Raw genomic sequence first — 24877 nt, 5'->3', positions numbered from 1 at the left:
AAAAAATGAGGCTTTGAGGTTTCATCGTGAAACAAACTCTCGGCGAATTTATATTCATGCAGAATAATTGTAATGAAAAGACTTCGACAACCCATTCAGAGCAATTTCAGACTCTTGTATTCTGAAACACAGCAAGAAAATCCACAGCTTATTAAAATATTTCTCTCAATCTTCAGTATGAAACCGTACACACACGCACTATTGATCTTGAATCTCCGATTATTCACGCAGCTTTGGGATATTTAAAAGATGCACATTGAGGACTTAACCGACTAGTTTTGATTGATGATTGTGGTAAAGTGCGAAGGGTTTTAGTCTCTATATTTAATTTACAGTAATATAATTAGGTATCATGTAAATAAGCTGGCAAACAAACAAACCTCAGCAGAACAGTCACTCTGAGAAACATGGCCGCCATAAAGCGCAAACAGGAACAAAAAACAAGCCACACCCACATCCTCAAAGTCAGTCAATACTGTGTACGACTCATCCAGATCATTGAGATTATTACAAACTCATGTTTTAGGGAGGTTTTTTTTTTTAAAGTTTATACATGTGCAGAATAAATGTGCCTGAAACTTTACCAGCTGTTTGATGGGAACACTCCCCGTTTGCCAGCTGCTACTCTGTGAAACCTCACGTCACCCTACACAGTAGAGTCTAACGAGTAACAATCCTTTGTTGTACTTTTATAATTTAAAATATCTACATTGGCGTCCACCGAGCAGAAGTACAAAACGTGGCGTGTGTGTGGCTTTTGCCCGGAAGGAAATCTTAAAAAGTGCATCGGAGCTTGCGAAAGAAAATCTCCTCTCTTTAAGAGGGTTACCGGGAGCCGTCGGGGTTTTAACATTTCTGTCTGCTTGAGCCGCTCGGTGCTGACAAACAACTCTGATTTAGGGAGAAAAATCAAACACGGGGATACGAAGGTTATGTCTCTGAACTGCTGCTGATACTGTAGTGATGCTGAGTGGAACTGATGTACAGGAATATATTTACGGGTTGGTGGGAGGTGAGACACATCAAAAGGCTGAATTATGCCATTTGATGGTTCACAATAAATACTGGTAATAAAGTGACAGTGATGGACACCAGTGTACGAGTATTGTGCTTTGGCTCCCCTACGTAGCGATAAGATGTTATGGCTACTGCTATAAACACTCCAAATAAAAGATTATTGATGAAAGGAAGTATTTACTCTACGTTCCCTGTTTATCCATATGAAGGACTCTTAAGTGACGTGTTTGAGTGAATCTACGCCGACGTTATGCGGGCCTGGCGCTGCTCTCGCCCGTAGAGGAGGAAGCCCACGGCGGTGCGCAGGTCCTCCAGGTCCAGGTTGGACAGGAAGCTCCTCTGAAGCTCCGCCTCCACCCCGTTCCCGCCGGGTCCGCCGCGGCCCTTCAGGAGCACCACGGCGGACTGGCACAGCAGCCAGTCGGCCAGCTTCCTCATGCCGGCGCTGTCCTGATTGGCCAGGGCCCTCCGACCCCAGAGGCTGAGATGGAGCATGTTGGCCGCCACACGGGCGCTCGGGCGCTGCAGGGCGAGAAGAACACGCATGAGCACGAGTGTGATAACTCCAGAAGTGCCCTTTACGATAAATACACATAGGAATGAGAATAGGCAGTCTTTGGTTAATGTCAATAGATAGATGCTGATTAAAGTAAGCTCAGTCTGTCATTAACAGTGGTAGGACGAATTCTCCATTTGTGTGCCGTTAAACCAGCAGATGAAGAGTTTGCAAAGTGACGATGTCATACATTTTTCTTAAAAGTGCCAGTTAAACATCGGGATTAAAGACGACGTGGAAATGGTGATGCAATTATTACATTTCTGTAAGTTTCATCCAGCTAATTTTATACAGAAGAATGGAAATAGTTTTGACAGTCATGTACAGGCCAGGATGTAGCTAAAAGAAAAATTAGGTAGATAGAGGCACAACTCCAAAGTACTAATCATGCATGACACCATATTACTAAGCAAAAACATCATATCACTACAGTAGCAGTATAATGTGAGAGAAAAAAAATAAATAAAATGTGAGTACATTCCAAGTATTTTAACTTGCACTGACCTCAAGTGGCCAAAAAAGTCAATTAGTGCAGCTTCAAGTTATTTTATATCATTTTAGAGTGATTAAACCTCATTAACAAAACTGGTCGAAATTCTTATCATAAAAACAACATTTAAAAAGAGATTTTACATTAAAACACATGCAGCCTGTCAGTTTTATATCTGTAGACTCCCTGTTGAATCGCATCAATCACGTCTCCACAACCGCTGCTGTACCTCGCTGGGGTTCCTCCTGAGGAGCAGTCGTATCACCAGCTGCACATCGGCCGGAGCGCCGGAGGGCAGCGGAGGGAGCTGCTTCTCCTGGTAGGTCCGGCTGTCCAGGCCCACGGCCCGATAGAACGGGTTCTGCTCTCCCAGTATCTCATAGGAGATGGCGCCCACCGCCCAGGCGTCCGCCCGGCTGTAGTCGATCACCGCGCCGCATCCTGGCACCGCGGTGGACACCTCGCGGTGGAAACGGGGAGAAGCGATGGTGATTAAAATGTGTTGTTTGAATGGGGAAAAACTCGAATTTGTGTTCATCTTCATTTATGCGCAATCCTCATTTCACAACAAAAACGTAAAATTAGGCAAATAGATTGGTTTAGTACAATATTATTTTCCAGCTGTAGTTTGAGCCGAAGCCACATCGGGTGTTGTAGATTAACAGTTACTTAAATTAATCCATAAATTAATCAGTGCAAAGTATAATACAAAGGGGCGATCAAAAAGTTTGGAGACTGAATAATGTGCATGAAGCAGAGGGAAGCAATAAAAAAATTTAAAAAACCTGCGTTACTCACGTTCTTTGTGACCGCGGTTACGTTCGCGTACGTGATTTCAACATGGACTTGGAGCCGAGAGCGCCCATCACATTTTGTGTCAAAACTCTGGAAACCAGCAGCAGAAACTCTTTTGAAATGATTCAGAAACTCTACAGCAATGAGGCGATGAGTCACTGTCTTAAGGCTGAAGAAGACACCTCAGGTCGGGAGCAACCAGGCGAGTTTTCTTTGTGGGGTTTGTGCACCGTGAGCGTGAAGACTGTGAACACCAGGTGGCAGGATGGCACTTTGTTTTTCTCCAACATGACAACACGCCTGCTTACAAGTTTCTCACGCACAACTCGTAGCTCACAGCCCTGCGACTTCTTTCCGTTTCCCCCGAAATTTGGACACAAAACGCGACGTGCGCTCTCTGCTCAAGTTTCAGGTTCCGTCATCAACGTAACTCGGGCGCTGATGTAGATCAAACGACGCAACTTGAAATCCTCACTCACGGAGGTTGCAGCTTCCCCTCTGCTCTGTAAATGCACATCGCAGTGCTGCACTCCGTTCATTTACAACAGAGGCAGCCTTTGAACTTTCTCATTGCTCCCTGTAGAGGCCAATAAGAGACAGCTCAGCAGGTGCCGGACTACTTAATTACAATAAAAAAAAATAGTTTAAGTTTACCTCGGGAGCCATCAGGGAAGCATTCCCCCCTCTGCTGACCCAGACACTGTTGAAGGGCAGCTGCATGCTGGAGTCCCCTTGAGCCAGACAGCAGCCAAAGTCAGTGATCACCAGACGCGGGCAACCATCTGCATCAAAGCAAAATTATTTGAGCAGATCCGACAGAAACAAACCTCAAAGTTTGAACCGTCGTGTCACAGACTGGTCGTTTTTTTTGTTTTTTTTTCCTGACCCGAGTCGAACTCCAGCAGCACGTTGTCTGACTTGAGGTCCCTGTGAGCGACGCCTTGTCTGCACAGGTGGTCGACGCCCTCGAGGAGCTGCAGCACCATCAGGGCGCCCTGCCGGCGGCCCGGTGTGGACGCTTGCAGGTACTGCCGCAGCGTGCAGGGATAGCTACGGCGCAGACGACAACAAAGTTACGAGGTCTGCATCCGTAAGTTCAGTTCGTGACTGATAATGACTTGTTGAAAATTATAAACCTCTTAAAATGAAGCTGGTGACCAAAGATATGACCAACGAGGGTGAAACGTGTCTTACTTCTTCATGACCAGGAAGAGAGTGCGATCGTTGCCCAGGCCGGCAGGGTTGAACCTGGCCGGCAGCATGTCGGGATACTCCTCCCGGGCACCCGGCAGCAGCGGGACGTCTGCAGTGAAAGCCCGGTACACTCGGATCACATTCGGGTGGGCGGACATTCTTTTGGGCAGGACTCCAAAATGTCTGCATGTAAAAAGAGATGGCAGTCATTTCTTAACATGTTTCCTGTCAGTACCGCAGGACAAGGATGAAAGCGTGAGGATGTAATATGTACCCATCCAGTGTTAGTTGTTTTTTTTCCTGCTTTAGGACCAGAGGACCTGCAGGCACCAGCTCCTGGGACATGGACTTTAAGATGGCCTCACTTGACGACCCGGCCTGCAAATACACGGCATTAAAAAAAATAAATTAAAAAAAATACTCATCAGTGCTGTTTTTTTGTTTGTTTTCTGACAGAATACCTAAATTAATGTGGGAGATCCTCTGGAACTAAATCTGCTGCCGATTGCTCACCCCGAAGTTCCACATCATCTTGACAGCCAAAGGGAAGTTCCTGAGCGAGCAGCACGTCAGAAACCGAGTCGGCCGACTCTCCTCTTCCTCGTCTCTCATCTGCACCGGCGAGGACTTCCTGTCGCTCTCCGTCGGAGGTGCGAACGGCGCTGCGGCCTCGTACACGGCTGCGTTGGAGCCTTTCCCGATCTGGTTCCCGATGATGTAATCCTCCAGTTTATGTCCGCATGTGAATGATGGCTTGAGTGGGCTCTGGAACCTTTTCTTCCTGAACACGGCCTGCGGGTGAGAGAAATGATATTTAAGATGCAGGAAGGTAGTTTGTGTGCCCAACCCATCCCATCCTGAGTTCATGCGAAGGATAACAGATTCCTTCGAGGAAACGTTAAGTGTGCAAAGTTTCCAAAACTATTAAAAAGAAACAAAAATGGAGTGAGTCTTTACATCGTAAACAAGCTCTTCTTTAAATAAAATTCAAACCCAAAAAGCATACGCGCTCCTTGGAGTCATGTGTTACGATAACTGGAGAACAAAAGAAACAAAAAAAATCAATACACTGTAGAATAAAATTACTTTGAAGAACACATTGGGGGGGTTTACCAAAGCTGTATTTGATTTAATTAAGACCCATTACACTTAAAACCCTTTTTTTTTCAGCCCAATTAAGGCTTTTGAAGCTTTAATCCACAAATAATTTATAAAATATAACAACACCCAGCTATAACTTTTTCATTCCTCACCACAAATAGTCGTCATTAGGCGTCTTCCCTTTTAATAGCACGAGGAAAGCAGGTTGACAACTTTTACACAAGTCAGGCATCCTGAACTATATGAACTCCATAATAAGACTGCAGTGTTGGAAAAAGTATTCAAATCCTTTACTCAAGTAAAAGTAGTATTTAAACAGTGTAAAAGTACTTCATTAAAATTAAACTATTTCTTAGGTAGATGTGCATAAGTATTACAGGCAAAACATATTTAAATATCAAGATAGTTATGCAGAATCTCGTGTCACATTACTTTAAACCCATAACAAGGTAGATATCACATAACTTTATCATGCATTTATGTAAAATCCTGATCAGTAAAGAGATTAACATATTCAATGTGTAATATTTATGTGTGGACACCCTACCTGGATCTCCTGGCATGTCGCCGCAGTCTTCCTGTCATCCTCAAGCTGCTGCTCGATGAGCCCCACGCCGAGGCCGAAAGCCAGGAACACGGCCCTGTTCCGCGGGGAGCCGCCGGCGAGCCTCCTCCCGAAGCCGGCGGACTGAAGCTGAGCCGCCAGGCCCCTCAGAGTGGTGCGATAATAGCGGTACCGAGACGGCAGGAAAGCCCGAGGCTGAGCGGTGCGGACCGACGGGCCCGCGCGGAAACGGTCAGCTCGGAGCTTCGCTGCGACTCGGACACCGGATTTAAGGAGACCCAGCTGAAAGACGGACCGGCCCAGCTCGAGCCCCCGGCTAAGAGCGTGTTTCACAGACATAATTTACCCAGAAAGGTAATTGAAGCCGTTTTAATTGTCCTGCTCCTCCTGCCTTGCCAGTCAGTCAGTCCTCAACCCAGCAAAGACACTTTCGCGTAAACAAAACAACTGCCGCCGCGCTGCGCATGCGCGGCGGTTACAGCCGACCTTCATCCAGTTGAGCGCTGTACTCATATATAATCTATGTGATCATTATCTGGTTTAATTATAAACACACCCGACCGAGTTTAAAATTACGACATAATGGATTTTGCGTTAATATTAATGCTCATATCAGAACACTAAAAAGTTGTTGCGTAACTTCAACACGTGCCAATCAATTCTTCATCTTCACGAGACTGGAAGGATTAATATTGCATTGGTCATCATAAACAGACCTCCTTTTATGAAGGCCTTTTGGGAAATGTTCCCCACAGTTAAAATATTCAATCAATATATTTCATCCAGTATTATATTATGTCTCTTATAAAAACCTACAGTAGGCCTGTGTGTTTTTCCACTTTATTAATTCTATGAACTCTTCTGAGCTCCCAGATGTGCATTTTTTTTTACCTGTTGTCTGATTATAACTGAAATAATGTATGTTTAATCCTAGTTATTTGCACTAAATATGAACTGGATGTAGGTGTAGGTGCTATATAAATACTGTTTACACAGAGAAATGCACACATTCAGTGACATTTAGACCTCTATAAGTTTGTGATGTCACAAAACTCATGCTCATGATACATGAACACTAAATATGAACTGGATGTAGGTGTAGGTGCTATATAAATACTGTTTACACAGAGAAATGCACACATTCAGTGACATTTAGACCTCTATAAGTTTGTGATGTCACAAAACTCATGCTCACGATACATGTCCGCCCTCAGCCAGGCACAGCATCCAACCGTTTATATTGGAAGAAAACACTGAGCAGTCATTTCGTCATCAAGCAAGCAAGATACAAGACCAAAGAAAACCTGTGATTGGCCTGGAAGTATGTCACTCAGAAAAGAGTCAGCCAATCAGAAGAGACAGTCATTGATATCAACGTGCTTTAAAGATACAGACACAAAACAGCCTGTTCTAGGCAGCGCACCAGAGAAAAGTTTGACATAAGAGATGTAAAACTATATTTAAATGTTTTTTTTTTTTATTTAAAACCAATTTTTTTAAGGATTTCGAAACTGCAAATAAAACACAGGAAAAGTGACATTTAACTTTTACTAATTCTACCAATTAAAAACAAGAAAAACAATTACAACAATAATTTTTTTTGACGTGTCCGATTTCCCTATTAGAAAAATGAATGAGTGAAAATCAATTTATCATAAGTATAATAACACATGTCCTTATATTTAGAAATGACTAAACCTGTGTATTATAAATTGCAATTTAACTAAATGTGTAAGGTTACATTCAATACGATGCAAAAGCACAAAAGTGGTAGCAATTACATTTTTAATTTTAAAATATGCCACTGAAAATAACGTTGAATCAGCTGTTGGTACTTTTAGGTCAAAAAGCATCGTGGTCTGTTCATGGTGAGCTGTTAATAACCCAGTTGATCCATGGGACGTAGTTCCTCACTTTGGCGTAGACACCAGGGAAGTATGAATTTGCACAGCCGATGCCCCAAGAAACGATGCCCTCGAAGTAACCATCGCAGACGAGGGGACCACCGGAGTCACCCTGTGGGTCAGCAAGATAAATCAGAGGATGTTCAACACGTTTCCGGTACGAGATCTTTCCACCGCCAGTCTCGAATGGGTTGTGTGTTAGGTTGCAGTGTTATCTAAGTGTTAAAAAGAGTTGCTTTGGGCCAGACTGAAATATCTCAAATGACCAGATCTGTCGTGATATTTTGTGCAGATGTTCATAGACCTGAGGGGATGGATACTATCTTTGGTGACCCCTGGACACTTTCTGTTGTACAACCACAGACTGCAAAAATAGACGTGGCATCCGTGATGTCATTCATGGGTTTCCCAGAAAGCCGTCTGCGGGGGATTAGCAGCCTCAAGTGGCCCCTTGGAGAACTGCAGTTTATGCCACTTCTGCGTTAGCATCGTCTTCCAGCTCCAGAGGTCACCGCTTGAGTACACTAAGGTGAACATTTTGGTTTGGAGTGAAATGTCTCAACAACCAGTGCATGGGCGGTCCACCTGCAGGTCAAAATTTGTATTTGTCTACAACCAAATACCTGCAAAACTAGCACTGACATTCTGAAAAAAAACAGCCTTAGCGGTAATTTATTAGTGCTAATTAGCAAATATTATCATGCTAAACTAATGCTTATTCCATATCATTTAACATGCAACACAGAAGTATACATTGCATGGAATCAGAGCAATAAAAAGGGGAAATGTGAATTTTAAAAATAGTGTGTGTGTGTCATAAAAGACCATATTATTACGTAGTAATGTACCTGGCAAGAATCCTTGCCGCCAATTCGAGCTCCAGCACACATCATGTTTGAAGTGATCCTTCCCCAGTAGTACCAGTTGCAGTAAGGAATTTCTCTTACGTCCACGGCCCGCAGCACAGGGGAGAGGGTGTAACTGTACACCTGCGTCACCCCCCAGCCGCTCACCGTGCACATGCCTCCTACAGGAAGGGTGTTTTCATCAGGAAGTTGAACTGGCTGGACGTAGGCGTTCAGCTGCGCCGGCTCACTCAGCTGCAACACAGATCGAAGTTACACCCAACAAAACTGCGAGATTGCAGAGCGAGCGAGCGAGCGAGCGCAATCATTCGTCTAATAAGTAGGGGAGCGAGGAGCGTATGCAGACCGCTCACCTTAATGAGCATGATGTCATTGTTGAATGTCCTGTAGTTATAGTTGTGGATGTGTATCTTCGACACGTTGAAGACCTGCTCAAACCCCTCCGTTACGTACAAGTTGTGTTCGCTTAACACCACCGTCATCAAGTGGCTCCTGATAGTTATTAAAAAACAAACCCCAAAAAAACAGTGAAATGACAGCTTTACATCTTTCAAACATTTTATATCAGCACAATCAATTAAAAAAAAAAACCCACAAATTCTTCTCCAAACATCCGTGTTAATTATTACGTGGTGCCGTCTGGTGTCAGTACTTACGGCTTCCAGCAGTGGGCAGCAGACACCACCCACTGTGGGTCCACCAGGGTTCCTCCACAGTAGTGTTGCCCTTTCTCATTCTGCAGGGAAGCCTGATACTTGATAGAGTAGGGCTGCACCTCGTGACCCCCAATGATCCTCGCCTTAAGCGTCTCTGAACACGCCAATAACAGGAAGAAAATGAGACTTTTGAAGTGTTCATGATCACTGGGATTTTCTTTGGTATTGAAAAAAAAACACATCACGAGGGAAATGATAATGTTAAAGAATAATAAAAATAAAAAAACGGTGGTATATTCAGTTAAAATAGGTCAGGGAAATGTGTGGTTTTATTATCTCAACGCAGAGGGAAGGTTGAAGGCATTGTTGCATTCACGTCACCGAAAATATGATATATCAAAAATCCTGATTGTTTTCACCCTCTTGTTTGCCGTTACCTCTAAAGTGCCTTTCAACATGACAATGCATCTTGAGTGTAGGATTTCATATCCTTTGTTATCTGCCGCGGACCAATTTTTTTTTGAAGAATTAAAGAAACTTACCTGATAAATTACCTGAACTTGCTGAGAAAGACAACAGCAGCAACACAGTGGAGGTTTGCAGTACGGTCATTTTACCTGTAATGCAGAAAAATGACTTTTAGCAGCTTTTATGTACAGTTTAGATTGTAGAAATAATTTAATTGCTCAGGATCAGACAACCCTAATAAAACTTGATTATCTTCAAGAGAAAAAAAAAAGAAGTTGGACATTTTTACATGATGTATTCTGATGTCACAGAAATGGCTAAAATCGTATTACAGTTCCCGTAATGAACTATAATTCATTTAAATTCGATGTCAAACGTTTTTCCCTGCATCAAAAACATTTAACAATGACTCGTCATTACGTTCTGCTGCTATTATTTTGAAAATATTGTCCTTAATGACCATTTTAATGCCATTAACATGTATTCGCCGTAATTCGGTAACAACGTTTTTCATTTGAATTGAAAACATACAGCGAAACTTGATCAGACTATTGAATATTGTATATATAAGTTATTAAAAAAGGTTGGAAGGATCTTCTGCTCACCTGACAGTCCAAACACAGGAACCTTCAGAGTATCCAAGTGATGGGGCTGATGCCCTCACGAAGCCTTTTATAGTGAAACTGTATCCTTGTCCAGATCTTTTGTTTAAATTATCTTTTCGTCTTGTTGTGTTCTGTGAACATCTCACGGAGCAACAATGAAACTGACCTACTACATGACAAAGCTGAGGCGTTCTTTTGAATCATGTCCATTTCTAAGCTCTAGTTTTCTGCTTGCACGGCAAGTATTTAGGTTGGGAACGCCTCTATACACTCATCTTCATCACGACCAGGTTATGGACAGAACAAATGTATACAATCTTGTTGATTGGATGAAATTTGCTCGGCTTCGCTTGCTTAATTTGAATTTCCTACATAATTATGGACCGATATACCAAATTTAAAAACAAAAAAGTCCCAATGGGGACTTCGTTTGCGTCACTGAACTATGGGACAGGAACAAAATTTTTAAAAAAAACCAGCAGCCTGTTTCGTGGTTTAACTAACTGTATATGGATTTTACCATGTTAAATACTTTATGTTGTATGTCTTCATGCAAACACAAGGGACCCAATGGAAAATTATCTTCGTATAAGGAACTCAAATCATAATCGGGTAAAGATAATTATTTCTTCACCGAGTTCCCTTTTAAGATCTGTAAGAGTTACATAATGTATGAGAACATGCAGTGGAGAACCCAGAGGACGTGAAGGCTTTATGATTCTCACCTGGGAGTGATGATTCTCCGTTTATGTCCTGACTGTACATTCTGTTCCTGAAAATACAAAAGGGATCAAAAACTACAGGCAAACTTTCTGTTGTCGAACACCTCCAGGTTCAATTACACACAAGTGAATTACCTTTTAGCCAGAGATATTGTACGCGATGATAATTTGGCTTCAAACTTTAACATGGGGAAATATTATTCAGTAAGGTACAAATGGGCCCAATAGCACAATTAACTAATGCACTAATACTACGCTACTTAAACTCGTACTGCAGCAATAAATACAGAAATTAACACATTTACTACTTTTCTAACTCTTATTTTGGGAAACACTAAATATAAACAAATGCGATTTCCCAATTATTTAATTAGTTGATCAACAAAAGAAATTTTATCAATGAAAATTGAGTGTCCGTTGAAGCCCCTATATTTTGTAGATTAATCAATAAAAAAAAATTGTCGATTTCATGTAAAAAAAACATTTATTTTGTATTATTGTTTGGATTATTCATTATTTATAACTGAGTAGAGCAACAAACCGTCACGTTTGAGGCGGGGGCACCAGAGAAAAGTTTGGAAAATAAGTTTTAAAATGATGCCAGATACCACTACAGGCTTTTTATGATAGATCAAAACATCATTTAATAAGAATTGACCTTCAATAGGAACACTCAGCCAACCTTTGCTGCATTTTTATGTATATTAATAACTGTAAAGAAAAGTATTACCCTTCCTGTGAAATTCCACGAGTTAACTTAGTTATTATTGATAATTTAAAAAACCGTCAATTAAAAGAATGAAAATCTAGATTTTTGTTTCTTGTTCGAACCTGGTGATACCTGCGTGTACTTTTCACGCAAATGTGAGGCAAAACGTGACACTGACACGGTGTCCTCTACTGGACTGACAGGCGGATTACACGCTTTGGCGCTTTTTGGCCCGCATGCATTATGCACCACATTGTTCTGGGTTTATATTCACCGATTTGTATCCCTTCATCCGGCTACCACCGCCGCCGTTGTTGGAACTACACTTAGAAACTCGCGTTAGACCTCATCACACTTAGCCAACCCCCCCCCCCAGGTCGCTGACTGGCTGCCCTTCAGAGTGGCCGAGCGAACGGGGCTTCGAGACTATAATCACAGCGACGAGCGACAATGTGAGCCAAAAAGTGGGCGGAGCCAGGCTAGAATTACAGAAGCTTTCATCAGGAGGCCCGTGCTGAGTCGTCAGTACCGAGAAGTGACAATAGCGATGCTGGCAGTGGCAAGGCCTCCGCGTCACTCCGATCTACAGACTTAAAACCGAGATTATGTCAGGATCTTCATGACTCCCATCGAAGCGTTTTGTTACAGAATCGTGTCCAAGCGTCAGCAATTAAAACACATTAACTTCTCATCCGCAAATCCTCAAGTAAAAATTTTGCGACGTTGTGCAGAGGTAGTAAAGTCAAACTAATGCTAAATATGAAGATTCAGATTGTAAAATTACTGAGCAGTACGTACACATATTGCATTTGTATATATTTCAATGTTTTTGTCCATATTTTTAAGTCTTATAAAGGATTCATGACTCTTTTATAAACAGTTAACTGATTGATAACAGTTAACATGTTGTTATCATATTTCCTTATAATGGGTTACATTACAGCTTAAAACTTAACGTGTGGAAAAAAATTCACGTGGACATATTTTCTCTAATTAGAGCTGGAGTTATTTTGCAGTATAATATTTAGGTATTGTCGAATAATTTATTATAATAATTTATTATTATTTATTATTTACTAGTTACAAATGCCTCAGATATGTCAAATTGTTGTCGAAAACAATAACAAGCACTTAAAAATGTACTTAAAGTTCAATAACACTGCACTGTGCTTATTAGTTTATAAAGGAAAGGGCTGAGGACTCTGAGCTCTTAATTATACAGCGAGTGAGCACATTAAAACACAAAAACAGGAGAGTTGTGACTTTTCAGTCCAGAACCAGGCAGACGAATGTGAGAACAGGCAGACGATGACAGCACTTGGACTGAGGAGCGGGTCATGTGGGGAATGAAAAGTCAGCGGTCAGCACTCAGGGGATGACAGAGAGATATCAGGAGCACGACTACAGCTATCAGCGGCAACGAGGGCAAGAGAGAGGGCTATCAGCCAGCGGCGGTCGGGAACTCCGCAGAGGGATGGTAGCGGTGATGAGACCGGCCCGAGCTGTGCTCCATTTTTAATGACACCCGGGCCCCGAGAATAGATGTGGAGCAGGCGTGCTGTCTTGACCTGGTCTGATACAAAAAGCTTTTCTCCGGACGACATCCGTCAGAGCCCTCATTAATCCCTCCGGGGGGGATAATAATAAGCGAGAAGAGGCCGAGCTGCTTGCGGAGACCCCGTCCGCCGCATCTTTAATTCAATATGACAGCCGCTCATTTGATCCATTTTCAGAGCTTCAGTCATACATGTCCTGTCAGGGTCTACAACATCAGTGCGGGAGCTGCTGAGAAATACACGATAATGCTGAGCAGCACGGGTACCGCGGACGTGCAGGTGGATGAGCGCCCAATGCATCCCCCCCCCGCAGCTTTAACGCGACAGCGAATGAGCCAACAATCAACCGGGTAATTGCGTAAACAGCGGCCGACCGCAGGACACCTCGAGTAGGTCACGGGCGAGGTGAAACACAGGAGCTTCAATTATAAATTGCACCAAGACAAGGAGGTGACCATGGAGACGGAAACAGAAACTATAAGAAACCCGAGAGTGCAGGTTGCGATGCCTTCCCCCTTGAGATTAACTAGCACACAGGTAAAGCAGCTCTCACTGCAGGTAGACTGCTCTGCTGTCTTTGCCCACTATGGACCTGCCATCTTTATTGCTTTGTATACTGTTGGAAGTCCTGGCTGTAAACTGTAAGTAAGCTTCTTTCAACTTGAATTTACGGTCTTATTAAAAGGGCTTTATTAAGTGGAGTTAATCCTCTGGGCTACAATGGCCCCGTAAGTTTGTAATACGTTTCCCGAAACCCAACGCAGTTATGGTTCAATAAAATTGAGCAGCTACTTGCGAGGACCTGCAAGGAAAGCGTGTCTAATCTAATATATTAATAGTAACTCTTCTGTACATTTTTGAAAACCGTCTTTTTTATTTAGTTATGGCTGATGCTCCGCTGAGGGGGAAAAAGTGCCTTTTCCCGTCTGATATGAATGAACATCTCAAGACTTTAAATCATCAATCATGCAAGCAGAGTATTAAGAAAGAAGGAGATGGGAATAAATTTGAGTTAAAATGACGGACAAATTGGAATATGTGAGTACAAACATAATGAAAACATCCTTATTTTCTTTGAAATATGTGTCAAATCTTGTTATTTTTGCTTCTGTAAAATCCTTTTCAGTGTAATCCTTCATGATGTAGGATCGTGCACTTTAAATACACTCAACTGTAGTTTGCTGGCTGAGCTTATATTTTAAAAAGTAAAGTTTCATTTAAAACCAAAATATGATAAATAACTGTAAATATTCTTGTTGCGTGCACACTGTTACTGCGGCACAACAAAGATATCTTACAGAGATGAAGAGCTTTTGAACAGAAAAGGTCAGTAAAAGTGAGTGAGCTTATTTACAAAGAGAACTTGAAACCTCGGCAACAGTAGATGAAGGCGAACAACAGCAAAAACAACAATAAGTAATTGTAGCCAACGTTTGTGCTCCGAAATGATGTCACAAAGATAAAACATAAAAGGACGACTCCGATAAACATCTCGAACAGGTTTACGATCTGATAAGAAGCAGCTGAGTTTCACAAAGCGACGATGCCGAAGGCCGATAACCTTTCTGTTTCCCCCGGTGCTTCGGCTCGTTTCAATGAAGATGGACGCAATCGAGAAGAAAGTAGATTTGTCTGCAGCTAACTACATTATCAGTAAACATCGACCTGCTACAAATGACCTGCTACTTTTGTGCATTTAAAATAACAAAACGTGCTTTTTTTTAAATCTTATATATCTATTTCCATTTCAGGACACATGGCGCACCCGCTGTTCCAGGTTTACGTCTTACACAATGCTCACTGATGCACCTCCATGTGTGTGTGACTCTCACACACCCGGTCCATTGCTAAGTGCACTGTATAAAGTTACCATTCTGCCTCCTGACACGCACCACTGCTGCTAATTATAGCTGGCGATCAATATCCAGGACAGTAACGAGGTGACTGCCTCTCCGGGCCTGAAATTGCTGTCAGTGGTTTGTGATGTGCAATTTGGGTATTTTCCTTTAAGATGGAAATATTCACAGGGCTTCAGCCATGATTTTAGAAATACATTCACTCAATGGCCCCCAAAATCGCTGACGTTTCTTTTAAGTCGTTTTCGATTTCCCATATTTCAATTCTTCAGTTAGCTGTTCAGCAACTATATTCCAGTGTAAAGTTCTGTCGTGTTAAAGCCCGCTTTGCACAAACACTGAGACGTCTCGTATCCAGCAGTCCGACTTTTAACGCTAAGAGTATTTACATGTTTTTTTTAATTTCGTCAGAATCAAGACTCCTCCAGAATTCCTTCATTGTCACTGCAACCAAATTAAAGAAAACAATCTAAGTTGCTGCAACACAGGGGAAAAGGAACATAATGTAAAAACAAACTATGAAAATATAGATATAAAAATATATATATGTATCCTCCCTATCCTATATGAGAACTGTTGTAATAGTGGTGAAGCTGGAGTATTGCACGTTATGGGTCGTATGTAAAATGTTTTATGTATATAGGTCATGTTAAGTAATATATAGAGGCCTGCATACATATCCATATAAATATGTACATGTATGAAAGGAAAAAAAAGCAGATTGTAACAAGGGAGAAGTCGTAAATCTCATTTAAAGAAATAGTAACCACGTAATGAAACCTTTTTATGGAAAAATGTCATAAGTTATTATTCAAAGCAGACTGCTTTTATATATGTTTAAAAAACACATTAGAGAGGATCTTTGAGTAAAAGTATTAATACAGTGGAAAACAAATACTGCATTACAAACAAGTACTGCATTGAAAATGCCCCTTAAGTGAGGTAAAATCTACTTACTTAAAAGTAATAAAGTAAAAAGGGATTTTTCCAACAAATGGGCCGTTTTACTGTCATACTATTATACAGTGGATTATTATTACTGGTTCATTAATGAGCAAGGCAGGATTTTATTTGGTCAAATTCGAGATCATTTGAACTTTTATACACTTCTGGGTATCTTCATCTTAAAAATTATGATATTTTATGAGGCAGTCAGATATTTAGTGCATAAACTGTCTTTAACCTTTCGTAACGCTTGAAGTGGCATTACGTCGAAATAATAAAGTAAAATATGAGTTCCCGACGTTCTGAGTTTCTTTACACCACTCCTGTGTGTCACTTCTAAACTCTGTGTTTACGCGAGACACATCGTGGTGCCGAGTCTCGCTGTGAATCAACACACCTGGGAGCTGAGATTGTCTTTCATTGATCTGCTGAAGCAGAAGGATCCGTGCAGTGAAATCCTACGTTGTTTTCTTTATGACTTGTATTGTTCTCGCTGATGCTGCAGCGGCAGTAAAAAAAAAAAAAAAAAGAGAGAGCGACCGTAAGTTCTGTGGTTTGCACCAAAAACCTCACAGACATTTATGTGTTGACTCTCCCTACATCCATTCTGAGCTAATCTTTATTGTCATCTCTGTGTGTGTGTGTGTGTGTGTGTGTGTGTGTGTGTGTGTGTGTGTGTGTGTGTGTGTGTGTGTGTGTGTGTGTGTGTGTGTGTGTGTGTGTCGCAGGTCGGGATGTTGCAAAGGAGCGTATAGTGGGAGGATACGCACCGGTTCCACACTCAATCAAGTACATTGTGTCGATACAGAACATGGACCGCCAGCACTTCTGCGGGGGCTTCTTGATAAATAAGTACTGGGTAATCACAGCAGCACACTGTAACATCGGGTGAGCTGAATTTCTTCTTCTGATTTACCTCTGCTGAGTATAAAAGTTACATAGGCTAACCCGGGGGCGTCGACACAGACTCGACGAAGCGGGGAAATAAATCCCAGGTCACAGGATACTCAACTTCTTTGTGTCCTAATTTGGCTTTTTTTTGTAAGGAGGTCGTATTGAGCGATTAAAAGTGTTATTGACGTCGGATGACTTCGACCTGACTCTCCTTGCGTGTTAAATGTGCGTTTACGGGACTTTCATTTGGCGATCTGGTCATTTGGAGCCATATCAGATAGTCGGCGGTGTGAATTTATCAGGACTGGAAGAAAGAGCGTGAAAATGATACAAGCAAACTCGCGACAATGGATCTCTGTGGCGCTGGAATCTGACGCAGGCGTACGATTGCCTCGAGGCTCGCTGACAACAACTCCTTCATATGGTTTACATGGATTTGGCTCATAAGAAAGCAATAATTATGGAGAATGTTTTGTGTTTAGTCCAGATTCTACGGTTACAGCAGTTTATCAGCAAACTGATATATTAGACCTTTTATTGAATGACATTCAGTGTTGTGGAGTTCCCAAAGGTTGGGGGTTGCCTACTTCCGTTAGTCGACAAACAACAAGCTTCTGTCCTCAAAAACCCTTCACAGCATCTACAGCGGTCGCAATGTACTGTACGAGTTTAAGAAAAAAAACAAAAAAAACACCACATAGGTCTTTTGTGGAAGCAACTTTTACGAACCACTGCTCCGTTTTTAAAGTAAAGCGACCTCTAGCGGTCGTATAAATAACGACAATCTGGGCGTTGGGGTGGATGGTTCATTACGACAGCGGACTTGGGTGCATTCGTTTCCCGTTTCCAATCACGAGTCGGGTCAGTTTATTAAAACACGATTACTGTTGCTATGACAGTCAAGGTTGCGAAACTTAAACAAAGTTTTAACTGTAACGCACAACAACGGTTCAAGTCATCATTTTAACTTATCACAACATATTATCCTTCTCCTTATAGTCTCAAAAGAACAAACAACCTATTCCTTTAGAGCATTGTAGCGTCTTTCAGCTCATTGTTTTTGCTGTTCTCGTTCATCTTCACCAACTAAATGGATGGGTTTGCAATTTGGCAAAAATGACGTCACTGATACTTTTTAAGGTGATTACGTTTTCAAGTTGAGGTTGTGTTAACAGCTTCTTTTCCGCATAATATATTGAGTGTTATAGTCATAGTAGGAAAAGCACCCTGTCCTTATTTACCTTAATAAAGACCAGACTCCAGCTAGTTGTTCTTGTTCCAAGTGGCACAGCTTACAGGAACTCAGCCATCATTAATGCTTTTACTTACACCTGCGCCTTTCCTGCTATCATTTCTCCGTGAAATAGTTTGCCAGTGAAAGCAAAACTCAGTAGGCAAAAGAACATGTATTTTTAATAATAACACAATGGTTCTGTTCTATTCAAGAGCAGCCAGTATGTAAAGAACCAGGCTGCTGAAAGTGAAGCAGATGAATGGAATTCAGTCATCCTGCTTTTGCTTTTCATACTGTGACATGCCAAAATATCTTCTATGAAAAAGATCAATGATGGCAATGATCAAAACATATCCTTAGACATCTGAAGACTTCTGCTTTTATAACTTATTCACCGAAAAAAAAAAAGATGAAACTGTTTCATACCCTTCAGATACGACCATAGACATATCTTTTTTTTTTTTTTTAAATCTTTTTTTAGGCAGGACGGGAGATCTTTAGGGGGAGATGACAGGTTAACAGTATATGTCACGTAGAAATGCGATGCAACATCTGAAAGCTGGGAATCTAAAGAATAATTTGAGATGCAGCTCAGAACTGTGTGTCAAGTTATTGAGCACCCTTTACAACAAGCTATCATGACCTGGTTGGTACCAATGGATGCCTCCAGTTACATAGGATACCAGTATCTTCACTCCAGCTGTAAAACTGAGCCGCTACAGACAGTGATGTCAACCAAGGGCGCAGACACCTCCGCCAGCAGGTCGGTGAGGGTTGAAAAAGAATCCAGTGTTTCTTCGTTAGCTGCTATGTATAGAGCAATATCTGCTGATCCAAAGAAAGGAAATCAGAACAAAAGAAAAAAAAAATCAAAACACTATAGTAGCCTGTCTCCACCTGTTTGTCTCAGCTGTGATTATAGTCTGAAAACCCTGTTCGCATGAAGGTTCGCTCAGCCACCCTGAAGGGCGGACCAGTCAGCAACCAGTGGGCGTGGCCAAGTACGATGATGTCAAAGCCGTTGAAATGTAGTCTCAAAAGTGATGTAAGTGGAAGACCTAGATGAGGCAGTGAGAACATTTAGCAATGCGGGCAAATATTGAGGAATTGAAGGCCGAGTCTCTAAAGTCAACGTATGTCATATGGTGGCAAATGCCGATTGGTTAAAGGCTTTTCCAAAATTACCCAAAGGGTCTACGACCGTTGGGATGCAACGACTGGAAAACGATTCATATTGGAGCGTGACAGACCCATGTATTCACAAAGTTAATGTGGGTCTGGTAATACCAGGCTGTGCGCGTAAGACTTCCTGATTATATGAAACGTTATATTTAAACTTGAAGGAGATTATGTTCTTTACTTAAGCAGCACACACAGCGGGCACAAGTATCAATATGCAAATGACTGTTTAAACGTGTTTCTACATCTATTTATTATAAGACTGTGGGAGTGGAAACGAAGCTCGCACACTCAGTTCCACGATGACTCATGAATCAGGGGAATGTGCAGCTTTATAAATCTGAATAAAAGTGGTTTTTATGCATCTGGCCAAAGGCATCATACTCTGAAAGGAATAGTCCATCATTTTGTTTAAAGAGATTGATTCGGCTGTAGCTTTGTATAAGGGACAGTAATAACAGTGGCATCGGCCTTTTGAGCAAGCTCTTGGAAGAAGTGTATTTCCTGAAATGTGTCGAACTATCCCTAAGACACTACTGATTTATACAGTGGGGTGTTATCCCGACACTGAGAGGCTAATTTCCTTCTCTTTTTTTTTTTTGTCTGCAGTGTAAGTAAAATGATAATCGTGTCAGGAGACTACTCTTTGGCAATTTACGAGGGCACAGAGCAGGAAATCCTGCCCCAGCTGGTGGTGCCCCACCCTGCGTACAACAGCACCACGAACAACAGCGACATTATGCTGATTAAGGTATTCATCAGGAGGGGGTTGTTACTTCAGTTGTGTCCGAATCAGTTTTTGTTGGTCTTTTTACTGATCGCTCTCCGTCCCACCATCTCTCCCTAAGCTGATGGCTCCGATCTACCTGAACAGCTACGTCTCCATCGCCCTGCTGCCCAGGCAGGACGCCATCATAGCGGAGGGCAGGGTGTGTCGGGTGTCCGGCTGGGGGTACACCAGCCCCAACGGGGGCCAGATCCCCGCCACCCTCCGAACCGTCAAGCTCCCCATCATCTCCACGGAGAAATGTAACAGCAGCGAGTCGTTCAACGGCAGCATCACGGAAAACATGCTCTGCGCCGGTTACAGTGTCGGCGGAAAGGACGCCTGTCAGGTGAGAGGATCTCAGTGTTTCTGTTTTAAATGGACTCAACATATTTTCTAGTGACACTCAGCAAAAAGTAAAAAAAGTGACTTCTGTAGTTGCATTTCTCTGTTTTGCACTCCTTAATTCAAAGCAGAGACCTTTCTCCTACATTTTTACCTCTTCTTTTTTTTTTTCTCCTACAATTAAAACTACATCTTATGTCTGAAAAGATGGATGAGGGGAAGTCACATTCTGAAGTACAGTTTGAGCTACATGACAAAGCTGCTGCAGGACTATATTTTTATTGCTTTCAGAAAATCCCATGAAATGACCAAAATCAACTTTGTGAGAATCCGTTATTGAGTTCTTTCCAATTTTTCTCAACCCTGACTCTTGTCGTAAGTGGAAAAAGCATTTGTTTGTGCTGGTGTGTCTTCAAAAATGTTCCTAGAACGTGTATTGTCTTTTTTTTTTTTTTTTTTACATTTCTAAAAACAGTTATCCACTGTAGTTATGATAAGTAAATAACTGTTTTCAGCTGCAGATTAAAACAAGTTTTGCTGTATTTATTAGGGAAGATAATAGTCATTTCAAACAAAGAAACAATTCAATATTCGCTGGAAATTATTCTGCTACAATTTGAAGACACCCCCATCTACTGCCACTTACACACACACACACACATGAAAAGATAAGCAATCTCCGGCTCACCAAATACCATCAAACCTTTCGAAAACAAAGCTGGTCAGAGGCACGTCTTTATCTATCATCTTTGAGATGAGGGCCGTCGTTTGCTCAACATCCAACTTTCTTCGTTCGGTAACAGAGCCAGCTGTCGATTGTTCATCTGTGGACGGACCAATTGCTGAATTTGGTCTCAGATAGCTGTGCTAGACTTCAGATGGGCTTTTTTTTTTTTTTTTTTTTTTTTATCAGTCAGTGTTTGAGCTGCACTTCATTTTTTGTTTCTTTGAAGAGTTCGACGTCGAACATTTTGAGACATCAAAACATTCAGACACGTGACATGAATGGAGCATTGGGAAAACTATAACAGGGTGCTGCTCGGCATCGGCATGCAACAGCAGCCGTCTCAGAACTTTTTGATCCACCCTTGTATGTTTACACTGAACGTAATATGTTCAAAGGCAACGCATTCCTTCTGCCAATAGGTTCATTATATTAGTGTGCGGCTGGTCTCTGATGTGTGAGTCAAGTGTTCTGTATGCACGCCATCCGCCCCAACAACCTCCTGCTGACTTTCACGGAGACAGGGTTTAAAAACAGAGAGAACCCGCGCAGAGGTATATTTTGACGTTATCTTTTTATGGGATTTGTTGACAAAATTGTAATATATCACCAGTTTCATGTTCGGTAGAAATCCAAACTTTAGCTGGAGCCCCGAGAGAGTTATCGTGTCGTCCCTGATGTTTGCCTCTGCCCTGCGCTTTCAGGGGGACTCTGGCGGCCCACTTGTATGCGACGGCCGGGTCTACGGCGTGGTGTCCTGGGGGAAAGGCTGCGGCGAAGCCCAGTTTCCCGGAGTCTACACCGCCGTGTCCAAGTTTCGCAGGTGGATAGACCAAACCATATTTAGCTACTACAGCAGATGTAACAAGAACTAGAGCCCGGTGTTACTCAGCAGAGACTTCACAACATTAATTTCACTGTTGCCTTCTTCGATCTAAGTTGATGTTCACTTTACCATTCGCGCACAGTTATGTATACCCTCGCGTGTTAAAACTTGAGGTAATACTTGCTTTCTTGCGGAGAATTATTGAAAAGATTCGTCATGTTTGTAAGTTAAGTATGAAGCTGCAGCCAGAAGCATGTTAGCTTAGCTGAGCATAAAAATTGGAATCAAAGTCTATCAACCAGAACCTCGAAATCTCACTCATTAACAAGTTGAATCTTGTTTGATAAGTTGAACAAAATCTGAAGTGTAAAAAAACTACGAGTTATTTTGTTATTTGCCGCCATATTATTTGCTTCCGGGTCTGAAAAATTAGGCTAAGGCGGAAGTGCCTTGTGAACATGTAATACCACGAAGGGCCACTAGGGGTTGGCTCCGAAAAGGCTCTTGCTCCATAAACTCCCATTTAAATTCTCTCATGAAATACAAAGTCAATAATTATTTTCCACGAGTCATTCCTTCTTAGTAGTTTTCTGTCAGTCCATCTCAAAATAATCCTGTCATTAGATATTTGGCTTTAAAAGGTATGTTTGGGGGCGTGTCTGTTTGATTGACAGGCCAGTGCTGCAGTCAGGTTTCCGCTATCAGTGGGCGGGGCGTGATGTCCTCGGGTTCCCAATCCAATTGAGTCAGATCCACCGCTCGCTTGTCCCCAGCTCATCCAAATATGGGCACTTCTGGTTCCAAAATACCAAGATGGCGAAGGCCAAAATCCAGACTGACGGGCTTCATACTTGGTACTAAGCTAAGCAAACGGTTTCCAACTTCATAGGAAGAGCACAGATCTCACTATTGGCAAGAAGGTGAACATTTCCCAAAATGTACAACTATTTTAGTTTTAGTTTTAAATCCGTCATGTCTGCTGTCGATATGTTTAAAGCATTTAAAAAAAAAAAAAAAAACAATTCACCAACGCCGTTGGTGCAAAACGGCACACGTCAACCACATTTCCACAACATCAAGATTGGTGCCATATCCGCTCAAATCGTTCAAAATCAGAGTCTCACAGCCTCATGAAAAAATATTTGAAATGCCGTAAGCAAGTGCACTCACAATTAACCGAGAATAACCGACGCTGCAACTGCAACGTCATAAATATGAGTGTTTAATGCTCGTGCGCGGGTGATTAACACAACACCAGCAAATGTGCTGAGTCATGTCCAGATGTTCAGCGAAACAACACAATGTCTGTGAAGATGCAAAGTGTTTTGTTTTATTAGAATGATTAGAAAATGACCTGGCAACTATTTTGATAATTAGTTAAACAAAGCAATTTTAATTTTCTTACATTATTTTAAATTGAGAATCTTTGTGTTTGTAACTGTTGGTGGCACAAAAAAAATATATCAATAAAGGACCATGTATGCATTCAGAATTCCTCTTCTGTTAGCTTGAATGTGAACTCAGTAACAATAATTAAAGACCTATAGTGTGTGTGTGTGTGTGTGTGTGTGTGTGTGTGTGTGTGTGTGTGTGTGTGTGTGTGTGTGTGTGTGTGTGTGTGTGTGTGTGTGTGTGTGTGTGTGTGTGCTTGTGTGTGTGTGCAGTGGAGGAAGACAAAGCAGCTGTTTGGTGAGCAAGTACTTGATTTTCAGAATAAAGTTCAGATAATAAGTAGCAATGATCACTGCCAATTTCAGGATTTATTTATGGACTATGCATTAAGCACCTTTAAGTGTGAATTAGGTACAAAAAAGAAAAGTGTTTTAAGACGTAAACTGTAATGTTTTCTTGTTTTATACACATTAATAAAAATAATTGACTGCCATTTTGTCCATCGAATGTCTCGCTGACTTCTTTATATGGAATTTACGCTTGTGGCCGTCACCCTGAGCGGACGCCGTTAACGACGGATTACACGGGCTGTCTGGACAGATGAACTAACGAAGTCCCTCTTCACTCTGTGTCATTTAAACAAAGCCACAACACTGATAAGTCACTCTACCGATAAAACAACAGCGATGCCACTCCTTACGGGAGCGCGAGGTCTCGGTTTCTTGTCACTTAAACAAGCTGAGGAATTATCCCAAACCTGGAATACCTTCATGAACTACGCAAGCAGCCCGTCTTCCCTCTGAGCGATCTGGGCAACGGCTCTGAGGACTTGATGGACTCCGACGCCGCCTCGGCCAGCAGTGATTCCTGCAAAGACGTGCGATCGCGTCGCGTGGTAAAAAAAAAGAAAGAAGAAAATCAGCACAGACCGCATCACACCCGATACGTGTCGGCGTATCACAACAGAATGAATAGTTGATGGCCTACTTCGTAGGGAGCTCCGGTGTCGCCGCTCGGCCCCTGTTTGTCCCGTGCTGATGGGTGTGTCATGTGATTGATGGATTTTTAGCATCTTTTATGCCTCTGATTTTTCACAGGCTTAGTTACATGAAGGCTGGTTCCCTTTTTGTTCCGGCATGAGAAATCCTCTCCGGGGAGTGTTCAGAGTATATCGGCTGACGTGTTTGATTCTGAGGCTTCTTGTACGCTCGCTGAGTCACAATAAGAAGCCTCCCTCGACCGGGTTGCTTGGAGAAGTATTGATCGAGGCCTACAGATTGTGACCATTCCTCGAAATGGCGTCTCCCAGCGGGACTGTGCTTTGTGGCAGCTGGGAAGACAAGACATCTTTTACAGGAGACAATGGCTTCTTATTCCCCAAACTAGGCCGCATCCATTATTTTCCGATATGGGAAGGGAAACAAATTTAGCTTTAATGCCTCGGGGTGAGATGATACACGCATAAATCGACATTTAGACAGTGCTGGAAGAAGAACTCAGACCTACTTATGC

General features: G+C 42.1%; 3 protein-coding genes across 4 annotated transcripts in view; 1 reads left to right on the top strand and 2 right to left on the bottom strand.

Moving 5' to 3' along the window:
- Positions 1–94: 94 nt before the first annotated feature.
- pink1 (PTEN induced kinase 1) lies at positions 95–6163 on the bottom strand. Its single transcript, XM_069710902.1, has 8 exons — positions 5701–6163; positions 4566–4844; positions 4327–4430; positions 4053–4235; positions 3745–3908; positions 3513–3640; positions 2293–2523; positions 95–1539 (listed from the first exon to the last, which is right to left on the bottom strand). The coding sequence occupies exons 1-8, from the start codon at positions 6055–6057 to the stop codon at positions 1255–1257; spliced, it is 1731 nt and encodes a 576-aa protein (XP_069567003.1). The 5' UTR covers positions 6058–6163; the 3' UTR covers positions 95–1254.
- A 1169-nt stretch (positions 6164–7332) lies between these two features.
- The window catches only part of LOC138628123 (trypsin-3), a 58739-nt gene continuing 41194 nt past the window's right edge, over positions 7333–24877 (bottom strand). For both annotated transcript variants that reach the window (XM_069710961.1, XM_069710963.1), the window contains 6 exons: positions 10943–10989; positions 9687–9761; positions 9145–9298; positions 8842–8980; positions 8471–8722; positions 7333–7734 (listed from right to left, as the gene is read on the bottom strand). In XM_069710961.1, coding sequence (XP_069567062.1) covers positions 7582–7734; positions 8471–8722; positions 8842–8980; positions 9145–9298; positions 9687–9761; positions 10943–10982 — 813 coding nt within the window. In that variant the 5' untranslated portion in view covers positions 10983–10989 and the 3' untranslated portion in view covers positions 7333–7581. The remainder of the gene's footprint in view (positions 7735–8470; positions 8723–8841; positions 8981–9144; positions 9299–9686; positions 9762–10942; positions 10990–24877) is intronic.
- LOC138628148 (trypsin-3) lies at positions 13791–23784 on the top strand. The gene is made up of 5 exons (XM_069710989.1): positions 13791–13845; positions 16734–16893; positions 19922–20063; positions 20161–20427; positions 21852–23784. The coding sequence occupies exons 1-5, from the start codon at positions 13791–13793 to the stop codon at positions 22020–22022; spliced, it is 795 nt and encodes a 264-aa protein (XP_069567090.1). The 3' UTR covers positions 22023–23784.

The sequence above is a fragment of the Brachyistius frenatus genome, unplaced genomic scaffold, assembly GCF_029030835.1.
Source record: "Brachyistius frenatus isolate BFR_SWC_R1_liver_20210118 unplaced genomic scaffold, ASM2903083v1 Contig_95, whole genome shotgun sequence".
Lineage (NCBI taxonomy): Eukaryota > Metazoa > Chordata > Actinopteri > Embiotocidae > Brachyistius > Brachyistius frenatus.
The sequence above is the reverse complement of the archived record's forward strand: the minus strand, read 5'-3'. Positions and strand labels throughout refer to the sequence as shown.

Excerpts from the sequence above, each read along its gene's own strand:
- LOC138628148 (XM_069710989.1), top strand. The coding sequence starts at position 13,791 with ATGGACCTGCCATCTTTATTGCTTTGTATACTGTTGGAAGTCCTGGCT. Across the intron at positions 13,846-16,733 it reads GGAAGTCCTGGCTGTAAACT|GTCGGGATGTTGCAAAGGAG; the intron begins GTAAGTAAGCTT and ends TGTGTGTCGCAG. Across the intron at positions 20,428-21,851 it reads GCGGAAAGGACGCCTGTCAG|GGGGACTCTGGCGGCCCACT; the intron begins GTGAGAGGATCT and ends CTGCGCTTTCAG.
- pink1 (XM_069710902.1), bottom strand. The coding sequence starts at position 6,057 with ATGTCTGTGAAACACGCTCTTAGCCGGGGGCTCGAGCTGGGCCGGTCC. Across the intron at positions 4,236-4,326 it reads AAACAACTAACACTGGATGG|ACATTTTGGAGTCCTGCCCA; the intron begins GTACATATTACA and ends TTTTACATGCAG. Across the intron at positions 1,540-2,292 it reads TCAGGAGGAACCCCAGCGAG|CGCCCGAGCGCCCGTGTGGC; the intron begins GTACAGCAGCGG and ends CTCGCCCTGCAG.